Source organism: Apodemus sylvaticus, chromosome 5, assembly GCF_947179515.1.
Source record: "Apodemus sylvaticus chromosome 5, mApoSyl1.1, whole genome shotgun sequence".
NCBI lineage: Eukaryota > Metazoa > Chordata > Mammalia > Rodentia > Muridae > Apodemus > Apodemus sylvaticus.
Window position 1 is genome coordinate 34,760,693 of NC_067476.1, and position 18,617 is coordinate 34,779,309.

Consider the following 18,617-nt stretch of genomic DNA (forward strand, 5'->3'; position numbering starts at 1 on the left):
TCTTGTTACTATTAGGGACCCAGCCCCATGTCAATATGACCTCAGTCTATAGTGGACAGTAAACAAGCATGAACTACAACACAGTATTGTGTGTTCCAGGCCTGCCTGAGTAACAAACTGAGATCTGGCCACAAATTAACTAATTATTAAAGAACTGGGTCTGGTTGTCTGTGGTAGAGGCTGGAGCCATTATGCTCTGATAGTGTTCAAACTTCATTGCCACTGTAGTTCTACCTGGGAGTAGGCAAAATTTATCTTAGCATGTTTCCCATTCCCTAAATGAAAGAGAGTTTATACATGAACTGTTAGCTTAACTACTGAATCCAATTTAATTAAACTTTTAGAATCTATTGGTTCTTTTTTATAGTGAAATAAAGTGAAATATGATAAGAGTAAGCAAAAAGCAACACATCAGAATTAGACAAAACAAAAAAATAGAAGGAAAAGAGCCCAAGAGAAGGCAAAAGAAACAGAATCCCATTTGATTACACACTGAGGCATCCCATAAAAACACTTTACTTGAAGTCATAATATATATACAAAAGACCTGTAGTATAAAAAGAAGAAAAAATGTATTATTAAATAAAATAAATATAAAAATTATAACATTTGTTTAAAAAAAAAAAACAAGGCATAGCCCTGACATGACATTGTTAGACAACCTCCAGAGATGAAATGAAGTTCATTTTTTGTTTCACTTTTTTTAAACTTTTTTATTGGATATTTTATTTATTAACATTTCAAATGTTATTCCCTTTCCTGAAATTCTGTATCCCATCCTCCACCCTGCTTCTGTGAGTGTGCTCCTCCATCCATCCTGACATTCCCCAACACTGGAGCAACACTAGAACCAAAAGCCTCTCCTCCCATTGATGTCTGACCAGGCCATCTTATGCTACATATGCAGCTGGAAACATGGGTCCCTCCAATGTGTACTTTTTGTTTGGTGGTTTAGTCCCTGGGAGCTCTGGGTAGAGGGGCGTTTGATATTGTTGTTCTCCCTATGGGATTACAAATCACTTCAGCCTCTTCAGTCCTTCCCCTAACTCCTCAATTGGGAACCCTGTGCTCAGTCTAATGGTTGGCTGTAAGCATCTTCCTCTCTATTTGTTAGTGTCTGGCAAAGCCTCTTAGGAGATAGCTATATCAGGCTCCTGTCAGCAAGAACGTCTTGGCATCCACAATAGTGTCTCATTTGTTGTCTGTATATGGGATGGATCCCTAGGTAGGGCAGCCTCTGAATGGCCTTTACTTCAGTCTCTTTTCCACACTTTGTCTCCATATTTGCTCCTATGACTATTTTGCTCCACCTTCTAAGAGGGACTGAAGCATCCACATTTAGGTCTTCCATCATCTTGAACTTCATGTGGACTGTGAATTGTAAATTGGGTATTCCAAGTTTTTGGACTAATATTCACTTATCAGTGAGTACATATCATGTGTGTTCTTTTGTGACTGGTTACCTCACTCAGGATGATATTTTCTAATTCCAACCATTTGTCTAAGAATTCTATGAAGTCATTGTTTTTAATAGCTGAGTAATACTTCATTGTATAAATGTACCACATTTTCTGTATCCATTCCTTTGTTGAAGGGCATCTAGGTACTTTCCAACTTCTGGATATTGTAAATAAGGCTGCTATGAACATAGTGGAGCATGTATTCTTATTATATGTAGGAGCAACTTTTGGGTATATTCTTAGGACTGGTATAGCTGGGTCCTCAGGTAATAATATTTTCAGTTTTCTGAAGAACCGCTAGACTGATTTCCAGAATAAGATGTACTAGCTTGCTATTCTGCCAACAATGGAGGAGTGTTCCTCTTTCTCCACATCATCACTAGCATGTGCTGTCAGCTGAGTTTTTGATCTTAGCCAATTTGACTGGTGTGGGGTGGATTCTCAGGATTGTTTTAATTTGTATTTCTCTGATGACTAAGGATGTTGAACATTTCTTTAGGTGCTTCCAGCCAGTCGGTATTCCTCAGTTAGCTACTTAGTCTCAGGACTTGGTCAACCAAGCAGTGTAAGATATAACTTCTTTCTCCTGGAGTAAGCTTTAACTCAAATCAGATATTCCTCAGTTACTTCCAGAAATTTTGTGCCACTATTGCCCTGGTATAACTTGTAGGCAGGATACCATTTTTGATCCAAGGGTTTGTGGTTGGGTTGGTGTTTACATTTCTTCCGCAGTATATAGTGCATCTTACTGAACTAAAATGCTAGGATATAGGGGTGAAGAATCATTGTGGGCACTCAGTTTCTCCATGTTCAATGAATTTTGTTGTCTTCAGCAATGAGATGTGGCTGTCAGTTGGTAACAAGCAATCTGTAGTCTTGTAAATGGCAAGGGTTGTGTGTTGTTCTCATGTGATACTTCGTAACTCAATTAGTTGTCACTTAATCCTGGTATTGGAAGCTTCAGTTGGAGAAATGAGATGGCAATTTGGGTATCTTTATTCCTCAGTATTTGCTGATTTAATTTAGATTATAAGTGTGTGTAGGTGTGTGTGTGTGTGTGCGTGTGTGTGCACACACACACACCCACACACACATGCCCCCACACACAGAAGCTATGACTGTGCTGTTTCCATACTACTTCTCAAATGGCCCTTTCCTTCCTCACATATCCCACCTCATCCCTTGTACATTCTTTATCCCCTCCCTTTACCTCCATAACTACTCTATTTCCTTATTCCAGCTGCATCTTCCCCCACCTTGTCCTTTACTCTTAACCTCTGTATTTCTATTGATTGTAACTTTCTCTTCACTGACGCAATGGCTAATACTCACATATAAGTGCATACATAACATATTTGTCTTTCTGTGTCTGGGTTATCTTTCTCAGAATGATCCTTTTTCTAATTCTATCCAATCCATGGCAATTTCATCCTTTTAATTTTTCACTTCTGAAAGGTGCCTCTTAGTATAATTTTGCCACAATTTATAATCATATTTCTGTTGTGTCACTTCTAGTTAGTTTCAATTTTGGGCTAATATTCACAGATCAGTAATAAATATGTCTAAGCATGTATTTCTGTTGTATAATTTAGCTTCCTTCAGGTATATGGTTAAGAGTGGTCTACCTGGCTCTTAGGATAGATCCATTTCCAACTTTTTGAGGAACCACCATACTGATTTTACTATACATGTTCATACTTCCATCAGCAATTGATTAGTGTTCTACTTACTCCACATCCTCACCAGGATGAGTTATTACTTGCTTTATCAAACTAAGCTATTCTGACAGAGCAAGATAAAATTCTGAAATAGTTTTGATTTGCAATCCCTTATGACTAAAGATGTGGAATATTTCTTTAAGTGTTTCTCACCATTTTTTTTCTTCTTTTGTGAATTCTGTTTAGCTCTATACCTTATTTTTTCAGTTGGGTTATATATTTCAGTTGGGATATATGATTGCTACTGTTCTTTATATATTTTGAATATTCTCCCTCTATCAGATATGTAGTTGACAAAAATCTTTCTTATTATGTATCTGGACAAAAGGTCTGAATTATGGTGTGCTTTGTTGTGTAGAGGCTTTTGAGTTTCTTGAGGTCACATTATCAGTTGTTGATCATAGCATCTTTGATAAGGGTGTTCTGTTCTGAGTCTTTTCCTGTGCCAATAAGTTCAAGGCTATTCCCCCACTGTCTATTTTAACAAGTTAAGTGTATCTGGATGTATGTTGATGTATTTAAGCCATTTGGAGTTGAGTTTTGTTCAAGGTGAAAAGGATGTATATATTTGGATACTTGTACATGAAAACATCCAATTTGACTAGCATCATTTGTTGCAGATACTGTCTTTTTTTGTACTGGGTATTTATAGCAAATTTATCAAAAATCATACATCCATAGGTATGTGGATTTATCTCTGGATCTTCAGTTCTATTCAATTAATTAAATTGTCAGGTTTTGTGTGAATACCATGCTGTTTTACAACTATGGATCTGCATTACTACTTCAAATTTGGGGATGATGATAATTCAAACAGTTCTATTATTATTCAGGATTGCATTATGTGTATGTGTGAGTGTATTTGTGTGTGTGTGTGTGTGTATGTGTGTGTGTGTGTGCTTCTGTGTGTGTGTGTGCGTGTGCTTCCATTTTATTAAGATGAATGTAGACCTTTCAAGATCTACACTAAATGGTGTTGTAATTTTGATGGGGATTTCATTCAATCTATAGATTATTATTGGTAGGATGGCCATTTTATTATGTAAATAATACTGAGCAATGACCATGAGAAGTCTTTTTGTCTTCTGATATCTTCTTCAATTTCTTTCTTCGATGTCTTAAATTTATATTATTAAGTTTTCCACTTACTTGATTAAAGTATTATTTATGAATTTTGAAATGTGTTTCCTCAATATTTTTCTCAGGCTATTTATCAATTGTGTATGGAAGGACCCATGAGTTTTGTGAATTAATTTCATACTCAATACATTGCTGAAAGTGCAGAAGTTTCTTATTGAATCTTTAAGGAAGAGACAACATCACTTATAAATAAAATTATAAATAAGAAAATGTAATTAGGACTGGCTTACAGGTTCAAAGATGTTCAGTCCATTATCATTGAGACAGGAGCTTGGCCGCACCTAGGTAAGCTTGGGGCCTAGAAGAGCTGAGAGTTCTACATCTGAAGGCAAACAGGAGAATACTGGCTTCCAGGCCCACCCCCACAGTGACACACTTTCTCCAACAAGGCCACTTCTATTCTGTTAAGGCCACACTTCCTAATATTCTGCTCCCTAAGCCAAGCATATTCAAATTACTTCAGTCATGTATACTATCATATCACTTTCAAATGAAGATACTTTGACTTCTTCAATTGCAATTTGTATTCTCTTGAACTCCTTCTGTGGCCCTATTGCTGTAGCTACAACTTCAAGTGCTATAGTAAATATGTGTGAGGAGAAAGGGCAATGTTGTCATTTTCTTGAATTTAATGGATTATATTGAATTTCTTTACATTTAAATTGATGATTGTCTTTGACTTTCTGTAAACTATCTCTAGTATGTTGATATATGTTCATTGTATTCCTTATCTCTCTAACACCTTTATCACGAAGAGGTGTTGGATTTGGTCATAAGACTTTGTGCATATGAGATGGCATGTGGTATTTATATCATGGATTGCATTTTTGATTCTTATATGATGAATCATCCCTCTGTCTCTGGGATTAAGGTTCCTTGATCATGTAATATGAACTTCTTGAAGTTTTTTTGGATTCTATTTTCTAGTGTTTTATTCCAAATTTTTGCATCCATAATTATAAGAAATGTTTATCTACATTATATCTCTGTTCCGTTTTGACATGATTTAGGGCTTGGGTGTCAGAGAAAATGTGACCTCCCAAAACAAATTGCATAATGTTCTTTCTGTTCCTGATTCATGGAATAATTTGAGGAATGTTGGCATGGTTATGATTTTTATTATTTTATGAAGATTAGACTTTCTTTTCTCAACCTATCTATTTGCTGTTCTGTATGCTTCTTGTACCTTGGTAGGCTTCTCCATCTTTAAGGTAGGGATGTGGGGCTTTTTTGTTTGTTGTTGTTTGTTTATTTGTTTTATGAAGAGTTTAAAATATTTCTGTGCCTTTGATCTTGTTTTTTTCCTTCTTCTATTCTTATATTTCTTAGATTTTTGTCTTCTCATATTCTTTCAAATTTCCTACATATTTTGTGCAATTCTTTTAAATTTAACATTTTCTTTGACCTTGGTATTTTCTCCATGTCTAAACTGAGATTTTCTCTTTCATCTCCAGTATTCTATTAGTGAGGCTTGCCTCAGAGGTTCCTGTTTAACCTCATAAACTTTTCATTTTCAGATTTCCCTCAATTTGGGTGTTATTTATTGGTCCTGTTTCCACTTTCAAGTCCCCAACTATTTTATTCATTTACTCCTACTCTTTCCATAGTATTTCATAGGTTTCTTTAAAAGATTTATTTGTTTCCTTTTTAAGGTTCTTTGATATCCATAAACATTATTTTAAAGGTTCTCTATATATCCATAAAGGACTTTGCTTTATGCTATAGTTATGGTGTGATTTACTGGGCCTTCTGTGACAGCATGGCTGGATTCTACTGGAGTCATGTTCTTTTTTTTTTTTTCTCTATATTCTTTGTTTACATTCCAAATGCTTTCCCCTTTCCCAGTCTAACCCCCCCATATGTCCCATAAGTCCTCTTCTCTCCATCCATTCTCCTATCTTTACCCCTCCCTTTTCTCTGTACTGGTACTCCCCTACAATGCTGGATCAAGCCTTTCAAGGATTAGGGCCTTCTTCCTTCTTCATGGGAATCATTTGATATGCTAATTGTATCTTCAGTATTCAGAGCTTCAGGGCTAATTAATATCCACTTATCAATGATTGCATTCCATGTGTATTCTTTTGTGATTGTGTTAACATGCTTAGGATATTTTCCAGTTACAACCATTTGCCTAAAACATTCATGAATTCATTGTTTTTAATTTCTGAATAGTATTCCATTTTGTATATATACCACATTTTCTGTATCCATTCCTCCATTGAGGGATATCTGGGTTCTTTCCAGCATCTGGCTATTATAAATAATGTTGCTATGAACATAGTGGAGCATGTGTCCTTATTACATGCTGAGGAATCCTCTGGGTTTATGCCCAGGAGAGATGTAGTAGGGTCCTCCGGAAGTGTCATGTCCAGTTTATGCTCTAAGATCAAGAATTGACAAATGGGATCTCATAAAATTACAAAGTTTCTGTAAGGCAAAGGACACTGTCAAAAGGACAAAATAGCAACCAACAAATTGGGAAAAGATCGTCACCAGCCCTACATCCAATAGAGGGCTAATATCCAATATTTACAAAGAACTCAAGAAGTTAGACACCAGAGAACCAAATAACACTATTAATAATGGGGTACAGACCTGAACAACGAATTTTCAGCTGAAGAAATTCAGATGGCCAAGAAGCACCTTAAGAAATGCTCAACATCATTAGTCATTAGGGAAATGCAAATCAAAACAACCCTGAGATTTCACCTCACACCAGTCAGAATGGCTAAGGTTAAAAACTCAGGAGACAGCAGGTGTTGGAGAGGATGTGGAGAAAGAAGAACACTCCTCCACTGCTGGTGGGATTGTAAGATAGTACAACCACTATGGAAATCAGTCTGGAGTCATGTTCTTATGACTGTATCCTTATTCTAGAGTCTAGCTATCTGGCTTTGGGAAGACAGCAATTCTAGGTGTTGATATCTGGTCCTGTCTTTCTATGTGGATATTTTGTTTCTTTTATTGGGAGGAGGTGTCTGTTTGTATTGTTTTGGTTGTTTTGGTTTGGTTTGGTTTGGTTTGGTTTGGTTTTTCCTCTCTGATCCTTAGGAGAATATGGTATATTGTACGGTAGGAAATACTTCTGGGATCCTGTTTTATGGTGGCCATTAGGTATTACTTCTAAAATGTGTATAATAATTGGCAGGCTATGAGAAGTGAAGATGATCTGGGTGGTATCCGCCGCAGTGTCAGGATCTGGGTAGTCTTGAAATGATGAAAAGGGTGAAGAGAAACCAAAGCATGTGGTCTGTTGCAATGCTCTTGGAATTAGGCTCAGGGATTGGATTTACAAGAGTTGAGGGAGAGGGGAAGATCTACAGTTAGGCTGCCTGATCCCATGTTTTCAAAAGCCTGTGGGTTCCCAGGTTGTACCTTCAGGATTTGGGCCTTAAATAAAGTCATAAGTGGAGGGATAGTAGTTACGAATGGAAGACTTACCTCTATGATCCACTGCAGATTGGTGCAGACCGTGAGGAAATATTTTGGTAGGTGCTCTACTCCAGAACTAGGGATGAGACTGGGAGATTGGATTTGTAGGTAAGGAGCAAGAGGTGAAAGTATGTACATAACCAATTTCCATGGCCATATCTGATGCTTTGTCTTTGTAGAGATATTTCAAGAATAAAAGCCAAATACAAATTTATTTGTTGGTGGAAATTTTTAAATTCTATGTGAAAATCCTTTTAAACCCCTGAATAGCATGTAAGATACATGTGTATATCTAGAGTTAAATAAATAATCATCTTTAAAAATATATAATGAATAATAAACCATTGATTGTAAAACTCATTTACTCACTTTGCTTAAAACCCTTGTGATTAAGATTATGTATTTTCTACAAACATTGTCATAGCAGTTTATACTTCTGTATTAAGATAGATCTATTTTTATAGAGAAAAAATTTTCAGATTCCTGGAATTTGCATTAAGGTGATTTGTAATTCTGTGGCCAAGATCATAACTGGTATTTTTGAGACTAGGTAATCTCTTTAAGGACCATGTAAGGCAGAGCCCTCTCCTTGCTTTGCCTTGGGGAAAGTAGGAGCTGCAGATTTAACTGGGCAATGTTTCTTCAGTGTTTCTATTTTTATCACCTATAATAAAACAAAGTAATTTAATCTAATTTTGCAAAATGTGTGAAATACAAATGTGATTTAAAAGAATTAAATGCTTTCACACCTTGACATTGTGTTTCTAACTTGATTTTTTTGAGGACTATTCTAATATTTAAGATGTCAAAAGTATTTGCTGTAGTGTCACTAAACTCCACACATTGTTTTCAAAACATATTCTTTTCTTTTTGTTTTGTTTTCAACTAGGACCCCTACTATGGCTGGTGGCCTATTTTCTATTGACAGAAACTACTTTGAAGAGATAGGAACTTACGATGCAGGAATGGATATCTGGGGTGGAGAGAATCTTGAAATGTCTTTTAGGGTAATTGTATTTTTCTTTATTTTTAAACTCTGAACATAGTATATGGTAGCATGCACCTATCACACCCAATAATTTACTGTCATTTTTTCTAAGTGATTCAACTTAGTGCTGTTTTGTTTTATATGTTTCTTTTAAAAAATTAATTGAGTTCTATTGCATGTAAATTTTACTGTTAAAATTGGAATTTCACATTTTCTAAATCATTTTTATTATTAGCCACAATATATTAAGGTATTCATTTGTTGAATTAGAGTAGCCTTATTTTCTAATTGAAGCTTTCCCCATAGATCATTCTTGTGTTATTTATTTGATACTTAGAAGTGTTTATGTGACCTGAATTGCAAGTGCTGCACGAGTTTCTTCTTAAGGAACATTAAGTGTAACTGTAGTCAGAGAATTCTGATAATCCAGCTAGAGTCATGACTGTTTTTTTCAACCATAGACATGTTTGTTTCTAAGTTTTGTTTTTTGTTTTTGTTTTTGAAAAATATAAATTCCCTAAGTAAAAAATAAATGAAAATTCAGAGCTAAACTTAGTGAATATTTTATAGGCAAAATTGGAAACATAGGCTCCCAAATGTGTTTTTATTTTAGTACTAGAAAAGAGTTTTCAAGTATGTTACATTCAAGCATACATATTATTTTTAAATGAATTGGTTTAATAACTAGTTATATTTTAAGAAAATTTAATTCAATATACTTAAAACAGTTTCATTTAAAATTATACCAGTAAGTCTGTACACATTATGTAAGTATTTGAAAACTAGTTTTGAACATCAAGTTGAAAAAAAAATGTGTGATGCCTTGTAAGAAATTACTAAATTTTGAGGGACTAGAAAAATGACTCAATGGTTAAAAGCACATGCTATTCTTACAGACTCTACAAGAGTATCCTAGTGTAATTCTCAGTACCTATATGGTTCTTCACAATAATCTATATTGTTAGTTCTAGGAATCTGTTATCCTCATGTGACATGTTCATGAACCAGGCATATGTGATGCTCATATATACAAGAAGATGAAAATTTAAAAATAAAATTTAAATTTATATAATAAAATATTAAGTAAAAATTTACACGTTTCCTCCCAACATTTTAAAAGGTAGTTATTAAATTATTGGATTAAGCTTGTTTTTTCTAATGTAGAATTTAGTTTGTTTGAGATTGTATGGGATTTTTCAAAAGCAATAGAACAACCATTTTGTTTTACATTTGTCTCTAAATGGCATTCATGAACATAAATAGAATATTTTATTATTTATATATGTATATATATGTATACTGTGTATAAATTGTCAACAAAAGATTAAAACTGTCTTCCTGCTATCAAGTATGTGTAATGTTTTGCAGAATCTTTAAAGGCATTTAGAAATCTAATCTTGTTAACATAGACCCCCAAAATGACAGAAATAAATTTATTCTCCCCTAAATCAAAACAAGTAAGAAAATATAGCAAAAATGGAAAATATTGATAAACATAAAAACAATTTGCCTTTATTCTTAGAGGAAATAATCAAAATCTGTAAGGTTTTGCTCTAAGAGAGTCCTTGTGCACGTGCCATGCTTGTGGAAAGAGAAAAAATTTCAGCAAGTGCTTACCATATGTATGTATGTATGCATGTATGTGTATATGTGTATATATATATGCTTTAAAATATTCTCTTGCATATTTTTACATATTAAGCTATATTATCTAGCAGTACCCTCCCTTGTCTTTATTACTTCTCTTACATTAGAGGGAGACTTCATGATATTGTTGACAATAACTACAAAACTAATAAGACCATTAAGAAAGGCCCAGTGAGGAGAGGGCTGTGCAGATGTCAGGAAAGCAAAATGAAGGTGACTGGGAAATACAAGTTGTCATTCTCCAGAGTTGTGATTATTCTCAGAGCTGCCAGTCACCTTCCTCATTGTTATGTGTCCTGGCATTAAATGCTCATCCCTTCTTGTACTATAGTGTGCTGAAAAGTTGTTGTCGTGAAGACAGATGAAACTACCACACAAATATATTCTCCTTCCAGATTTATGTCTTGTTTGCTTCATCTGTGATATCACCTTTCTTTGATTGTTCTCTTCTGTGGTAGAAAATATATAGCCAGAAGCAGCAACAATAGCTACAGAGAGATCCTAATGGCTCTGCAAAAAATAATTTCCCATATTTCTTCTCATTAAATTGTGCATGTCACTGACATAACACAAATCCTAAGAATGATATCTAAACATAAATCAATTAATTTAATGTCATAGAAGATGCACCTAACCCTCTAGAGAGTAGAGGCGCCAGGGAGTTTAAGAGGTCTGGTGGGGTGGATGGTGGGGGTTTGGTAGTGGGGACATCTTTATGGAGACAGCGGGATAGGGAGGAGGTATGGGTTGTGGAACAGTCGAAGGGTAGACCAGAAGGGGAATAAAATCTGGAGTGTAAAAAAGAATAAACAGTTGAATAAATAAAATTGTAAATATAAAATACTTGTAGACAAACTTGAAGGGCTTGTGGTACTTACATTTTAATAAAGGCGATTGATGATATCCAAGATCAATCAATTGTATTAACGTATTAGTAATTATGAATAAAAAATACAGAAAGGATTAGGATGGTGAGCTATTAGTTCTTAGGAGGTGGTTCTGGGTTGGTATTTTATAGAGATTATGGATTTGTAGATTTTATGGAAAGAAGGTTAAGAGAAGAAAAATGATAAAATGAAAATTAAGTTTGAATTACTCTAATGATGTCATCTGTCTTTAAATGGTAATTGTACAAGAATGCCTCCCAACATACATTGCTACTAGAATCCCCTAAATTTCATGAACAGGAAAAAATACATGGAACAGTTGTCATGACACAAAGTGCAATAGACCTCAAAGTCTGTATCAATTTGTGCATGTGATGAAGACCATAGACCACCATCAACTGAATCAGAATTAGTTGGCTTGATTCTGTTAAGGAATCAAAACAGAAAAGTCCTTCCTCTAAGCCAAAATAGAATAATGCTTAGAACATAAAGAACATGCTTTTCAAAAAGAAAGAGAGAAAGAAAGAAAGAAAGAAAGAAAGAAAGAAAGAAAGAAAGAAAGAAAGAAAGAAAGAAAGAAAGAAAGAAAGAAAGAAAGAAAGAAAGAAAGGAGAAAAGAAAAAAGAAGCTTGTACTGGGAGTTAATCAGCCTGCATCTAAACCCCATCTTTTTGACTCTCTATCGGAGTAAGATGGAATAAGTTATCAAATCTGCGAAGTTTTAGTTTTGTCAATCTCTAGAATGGAAAAGATGGACAAATAATTTTTATGTTGGAAAGAAGGATAAAATGAATTGTGGATACAGATTTTAGTACACTGTTTACACACTTAGTGTTTAGTACACTAAGAATTGTATCTTAGAAGTGATGTCTTGAAATATGGTAATAAAGTTTGCAGTTTTAAGCAAACCACACCATTCTTGAGTATCATTTAAAAAAAGCTCATCCTTAAAATATGGCCATGAGAGAATGCCATAAAAAGCCCTTCAATACCTGAATATCTGACACATATATAAAGTGTCTCCCAAATTCCCCACTCAAGAAGAAATAATGAGGATGAAAGCAAAGGTGAATAAATTATAAAGAAAGAAAAATTTTTAAAGAAACATGGTGAATACAAAACTCTGTTTCCTTAGGAAAATTAGTAAAATATTTAAATTTCTTTCTGAACTTGTGATAAACAGAGAGGTGACAAACATTACCAATACTGAAAAAGGGAAAGGAGATATAGTGATGGATTTTTGAGTTTATTAAAGATGTGTAGGATTTGCATGGACAGTACAGCATTATATAATACCCTAGAAAACTTGATTAAATGGATTGTTTCCTTAAAAGAAAGTGTCAAAGCACATAGGAAATCAACATATTAGTCTTGCATCTGACAAATATATGAACCTTGAGAAATATTCTTTGGGCAGGAACTCTTTAGACAGATAACACTGCTGCTGAATTAAAAAAATCAAAGGGTTCTTCAGGAATACATAAATTTTGGCACATATATTTTCAGAAAATTAAAAAATATAATATCTCCCCATTGGTTTTATAAAACCAGCATTTCTCTAATAAAATAAGCCACTACAATATTTTGCTACAAACCAGTGTACCTTGTATGCATAAATCTAAAAAATATTCTTACAAGATTTTAAGTTGATCTTTAATATGATAAATATTAAACCTAAGTGAAAGTAATCACGGAGATGCAATATTGGTTTAGTGTTGAAAATCAACATAAATATCCATGTTAACAAATGAAAAAAGAAAAATGAATTGATCTAAGAAATGGATTTGAAAAGAGTTTTATCTAAAAGAAGATTGCTCTATTTTTAGGAAAGAGAAAGGAAGAAATTCTTTGAATAGTTAAGCTAGTAAAGTTGATAAAGGGGTCACAGTGTGGGGAAAAGTTGATTGAGATTACATATAAGATTTACACACTTCTAGCAAGAAGAAAATATACTACAGAAACTGGGGAAATTTCTTGGTGATTAAATCTTTATTTGAACAAGCAGAGGGTCAAGATCCAGATAAACTTACATAAATTCCATTTGGGCGTGGCAGCCTACCCATTTGTACCCAGAGATAAATGAACAACAAAGCAAGCTAGCTACTAAAACTACTCAAGTCTTTAAACTGCAGCTTTGATCAGGAAACCTTACTAACTTCAATAAATAAAGTGGAATAGGAATAGAGGATAATTATTAACAGCAACCTTGAGTGTGTAGTCATTGACACCAACCTTGAATCTATATACAAACTCTCTCTTCCTCCCCCCACATACACATACACACATGTACAGACATAAATACACATACATTCAGCAGTGCATGTGACCTCACATACATGCACACATGGGTATTTCATGTGCACATATAAAAGAAGAAAAAAAGTGAAATGGAATACTATCTCACACAGAGAGATAAGGAAAAGATGAAGTTGGTATTCTAACCAGCTCTACTTAAATTTATAGTGAAGCTTTTGTAGTGCAATAATGTTAAAAATTCAAAGCAAGACACACACTGAAAGGAGCAAAGTTAAGGACTGTCATTGTAGATTATCTAAAAATGCCCATAGAATTTATAAACTGCTCTTAAAATTTGCGGTAGTACTTTGCAATTTTACATAGGTCCCAACTCTATCAGACTGAAGAAAATATATTATCATATGAAAAATATGATACAGTGATTATCAGACAGTAATTATATTGTATTTTTTACCATGAGAATAAAAAGATTTAAATAAACTAATTAATGCACCACATTTATTGATTGATAGCTTCTACATCATAAAGACACCTTCCCCATGTTTTTCATTAAGACTAAGTAAGCTTTGGGAGACTTTTCTCCTTAAAATTTGACTGGTTCTTCTAAAACCTATATGAAAACATTTGTGTTACAGAACCCTTAAAGTCACTTTGGTAAAACAAAAATATCAACAACAGTAAGATTTCAAAATGCATTGTAAGTTATAGCAATTATGATTGTGGAATAGCAAGACAGTGAAACAAAACTGAAAGTCTGGAAGCAAACCCAGAATATATTGGCATTTTATTGTCAGCAAGTATTCAAAGGTTGGTGAGGGAAAAAAAAAAAGCAGGACTTTTCAATAAATGAGTTTGGAACATTGAAAACACTGGTAGAATTCAAAATGATGTTTCTCCATGTCTTGAACATAATCAGATTGATTAATTAACTCAAGTGTAAGTCTACAGTTAGAAAAAAACAAAAAATTGCACTTCATAAAATATAGTTTGATTATACTTATGGGATTTTTTTAAATTTATTATTGTTATTAGCCTAAGTAATACATGTTTTTACCAGTAACTGAGCATTTACTTAGAGGAATTTACTTTCTGTGTACTAATTTTCTTTTCTTACAGTTTCCATTCTAAAGTGCAATATGTTTTTTGGTTTCTATAACCAAGGAAAACATCATCTTGGTGTATGAAATTGACTTTTTTTCAAACCGTACAAGCAATGGTGTGGAAAGAATTTAGGAAACATAATAAACAGCAGAAAATTAAAAGCAGAGTCTCCAACAAATAGTGTGAGAGATGCTGAAGAAACTGTTTTATGGTATTACAAGAAACTAAAAACTTTCCCATCCAACTTTAATTTTAACAAATGAGTCAGTCAGAATGATGTGCTAGTTGTAAATCTCTTTTGACAAACATCTTTCTGACATACTTCTTACTAGAAGCCCCTGCCTTTTTTATAAACTTAATTCTTTTGCATAAGGAAAGTATATATCTGTCAATGTAGAAAACTTGACTCCAATTTCTTTATATTTGAAATTTATAGGACCTAGAATATGAAGCAAGTCTTTCATTGAGTTGAAATTAATCTTAGTATGCTCATATTTTGTTCATAATTTTTATTTATATGGCTTTTCCTTAAATATTATAAATGAGACTATAATATATAGGTCATATAGAGATTAATTTTGCCATCTTTTACTAATTATTGGATGATAAACTGAGATCATATGTCTACATGACCCCATCATATGAAATTTACAAATTATCAGTAAAATGTTTTTTAAACATTATAAACCAATACTAACGAAATGATCCACCAAACACCTCCCTGATTACCTGTTGACTAGATGCTAAGTCTGACATGCTTTGCTGCACTTTATATTTTTCCTTCTTCTTTTTGCTGCTCCATTTTTTGTTTTGTATTGTTTCTAAAGAATGTCACTGGATATCCCAACCTGATCAAGAACTTACAACAACCACATTCTGATTGCTAGCATTAAAACTACCAGGTCTGGTCTGGTTTTCAATGTCTACTCTATTCTTTTAGATTGACCCATTATGTACACATTTCTCTCTGTTCTTTTTTTTAAACAAAGATTTACTTATTTTTTTCAAAGATTTATTTATTATTATATGTACGCCCACTGTAGCTGTCTTTAGATACACCAGAAGAGGGTGTCAGATCTCATTACACATGGTCGTGAGCCACCATGTGGTTGCTGGGATTTGAACTCAGGACCTTGGGGAGAGCAGTCAGTGCTCTTACCCGCTGAGCAATCTCACCACCCCACACTTCTGTCTATTCAAATGGAGAGAAGTTAAAGGTAATTCATAGAGTAAAATCCCAGAGTCTTTAACTTCTATAATTTTAATGGCATAGAACAAAAATCATATAAGAAATTTGGTTGTTTTAATAGTACTCTGAAGACTTTGTTTTCTGGGGTGTGTGTTTGTGTTTTATTTATTCATTTTTGTTCAGATTGTTTGTTTGGTTGGTTGGGTTGTAAAGAGAAAGAGAAACAGCATGGGGCTTGGTAAGTGGGTGGACCTGGAAAGAGGTAGAGGTAGCGAAGACCATGATCTTTTTTTTTTTATTATTTTATCTGATATATTTTTTATTTACATTTCAAATGATTTCCCCCTTTTTGGTCCCCCACTACCCGAAAGTCACATAAGCCCCCTTCCCTTCCTCTGTTCTTCCACCCATCCCTTCTCACTTCCCTGTTCTGGTTTTGTCTTATACTGCTACACTGAGTCTTTCCAGAACCAGGGGCCACTCCACCGTTCTTCTTGTACCTCATTTGATGTGTGGATTATGTTTTGGATATTCCAGTTTTCTAGTCTAATATACACTTATTAGTGAGTACATACCATGATTGATCTTTTGAGATTGGGTTACCTCACTTAGTATGATGTTCTCCATCTCCATCCATTTGCATAAGAATTTCATGAATTCATTGTTTCTAATGGCTCAATAGTAGTACTCCATTGTGTATATATACCACATTTTTTGCATCCACTCTTCTGTTGAGGGATACCTGGGTTCTTTCCAGATTCTGGCTATTATAAATAGGCCTGCTATGACCATACTGGAGTATATATCCTTATTACATGCTGGCGAATCCTCTGGGTATACGCCCAGGAGTGGTATAGCAGGATCTTCAGAAGTGACATGCCCAGTTTTCTGAGGAACCGCCAGACTGATTTCCAGAGTGGTTGTACTAATTTGCAACCCCACCAGCAGTAGAAGAGTGTTCCTCTTTCTCCACATCCTCCCCAACACCTGCTGTCTCCTGAGTTTTTAATCTTAGCCATTCTGACTGGTGCAAGGTGAAGTCTCTAGGTTGTTTTGATTTGCATTTCCCTGATGACTAGTGAAGTTGAGCATTTTTTAAGATGCTTCTCCACCATCCGAAGTTCTTCAGGTGAGAATTCTTTCTTTAAATCTGTACCCCATTTTTAATAGGGTTATTTGGTTTTCTGGGGTCTAACTTCTTGAGTTCTTTGTATATATTGGATATTAACCCTCTATCTGATGTGGGGTTGGTGAAGATCTTTTCCCAATTTGTTGGTTGCCGATTTGTCCTTTTGATGGTGTCCTTTGCTTTACAGAAACTTTGTAATTTTATGAGGTCCCATTTGTCAATTCTTGCTCTTAGAGCATAAGCTATTGATGTTCTGTTCAGGAACTTTCCCCCTGAACCCATGTCCTCAAGGGTCTTCCCCAGTTTCTTTTCTGTTAGCTTCAGAGTGTCTGGCTTTATGTGGAGGTCCTTGATCCATTTGGATTTGAGCTTGGTACAAGGAGACAAGGATGGATCAATTCACATTCTTCTGCATGCTGACCTCCAGTTGAACCAGCACCAGTTGTTGAAATGGCTATCGTTTTTCCATTGGATGTTTTCAGCCCCTTTGTCGAGGATCAAGTGGCCATAGGTGTATGGGTTCAGTTCTGGATCTTCAATCCTGTTCCATTGATCTGCCTGCCTGTCACTGTACCAATACCATGCAGTTTTTAACACTATTGCTCAGTAATATTGCTTGAGGTCAGGGATACTGATTCCCCCAGAATTTCTTTTGTTGTTGAGAATAGTTTTAGCTATCCTGTGTTTTTTGTTATTCCAGATGAATTTGAGAATTGCTCTTTCTAACTCTATGAAGAATTGAGTTGGGATTTTGATGGGTATTGCATTGAATCTGTATATTGCTTTTGGCAAAATGGCAGTTTTAACTATATTAAGCCTGCCGATCCATGAAGGCACAACATACCCAAATCTTTGGGACACAATGAAAGCAGTGCTAAGAGGAAAACTCATAGCCCTGAGGGCCTCCAAAAAGAAAATGGAGAGAGCATACACTAGCAGCTTAATGAACACCTGAAAGCCCTGGAACAAAAAGAAGCCAGTTCACCTAGGAGGAGTAGAGGACAGGAAATCATCAAACTCAGGGCTGAAATCAGTCAAGTGGAAACAAAGAGAAACATACAAAGAATCAATGAATCCAGAAGCTGGTTTTTTGAGAAAATCAATAAGATAGATAGACCCTTAGCCAGACTGACCAAAGGACAGAGAGAAAGTATCCAAATTAACAAAATTAGGAATGAAAAGTGGTATATAACAACAGAAACTGAAGAAATTCAACAAATCATCAAATCTTACTACAAAAGCCTATACTCAACACAACTGGAGAATCTGGAGGAAATGGACAATTTCCTAGACAGATACCAAATACCAAAATTAAATCAGGACCAAATAGATCATCTAAACAGTCCCATAACCCCTACAGAAATAGAAGGGGTCATAAAAAGCCTTCCAACCAAAAAAGCACAGGACCAGATGGCTTCAGTGCAGAATTCTATCAGACCTTCAAACTAAACTTCAATACTCTTCAAACTATTCCACAAAATTGAAACAGAAGGAACACTACCCAATTCCTTCTATGAAGCCACAATTACGTTGATACCAAAACCACACAAAAATCCAACAAAGAAAGAGAACTTCAGACCAATTTCCCTTATGAACATCGATGCAAAAATACTCAATAAAATTCTTGCCAACCGAATCCAAGAACACAAAAAAACGATCATCCACCATGA

The 18,617-nt window shown here is 34.6% G+C and overlaps 1 protein-coding gene across 1 annotated transcript in view; it reads left to right on the forward strand.

Annotated features, from left to right (window-relative positions):
- Galnt13 (polypeptide N-acetylgalactosaminyltransferase 13) overlaps positions 1-18,617 on the forward strand; it is a 604,615-nt gene that overhangs the window by 338,881 nt on the left and 247,117 nt on the right. Inside the window, exon 6 of the mRNA XM_052182494.1 lies at positions 8,640-8,757. Within this exon, the coding sequence (XP_052038454.1) occupies positions 8,640-8,757 (118 nt within the window). The remainder of the gene's footprint in view (positions 1-8,639; positions 8,758-18,617) is intronic.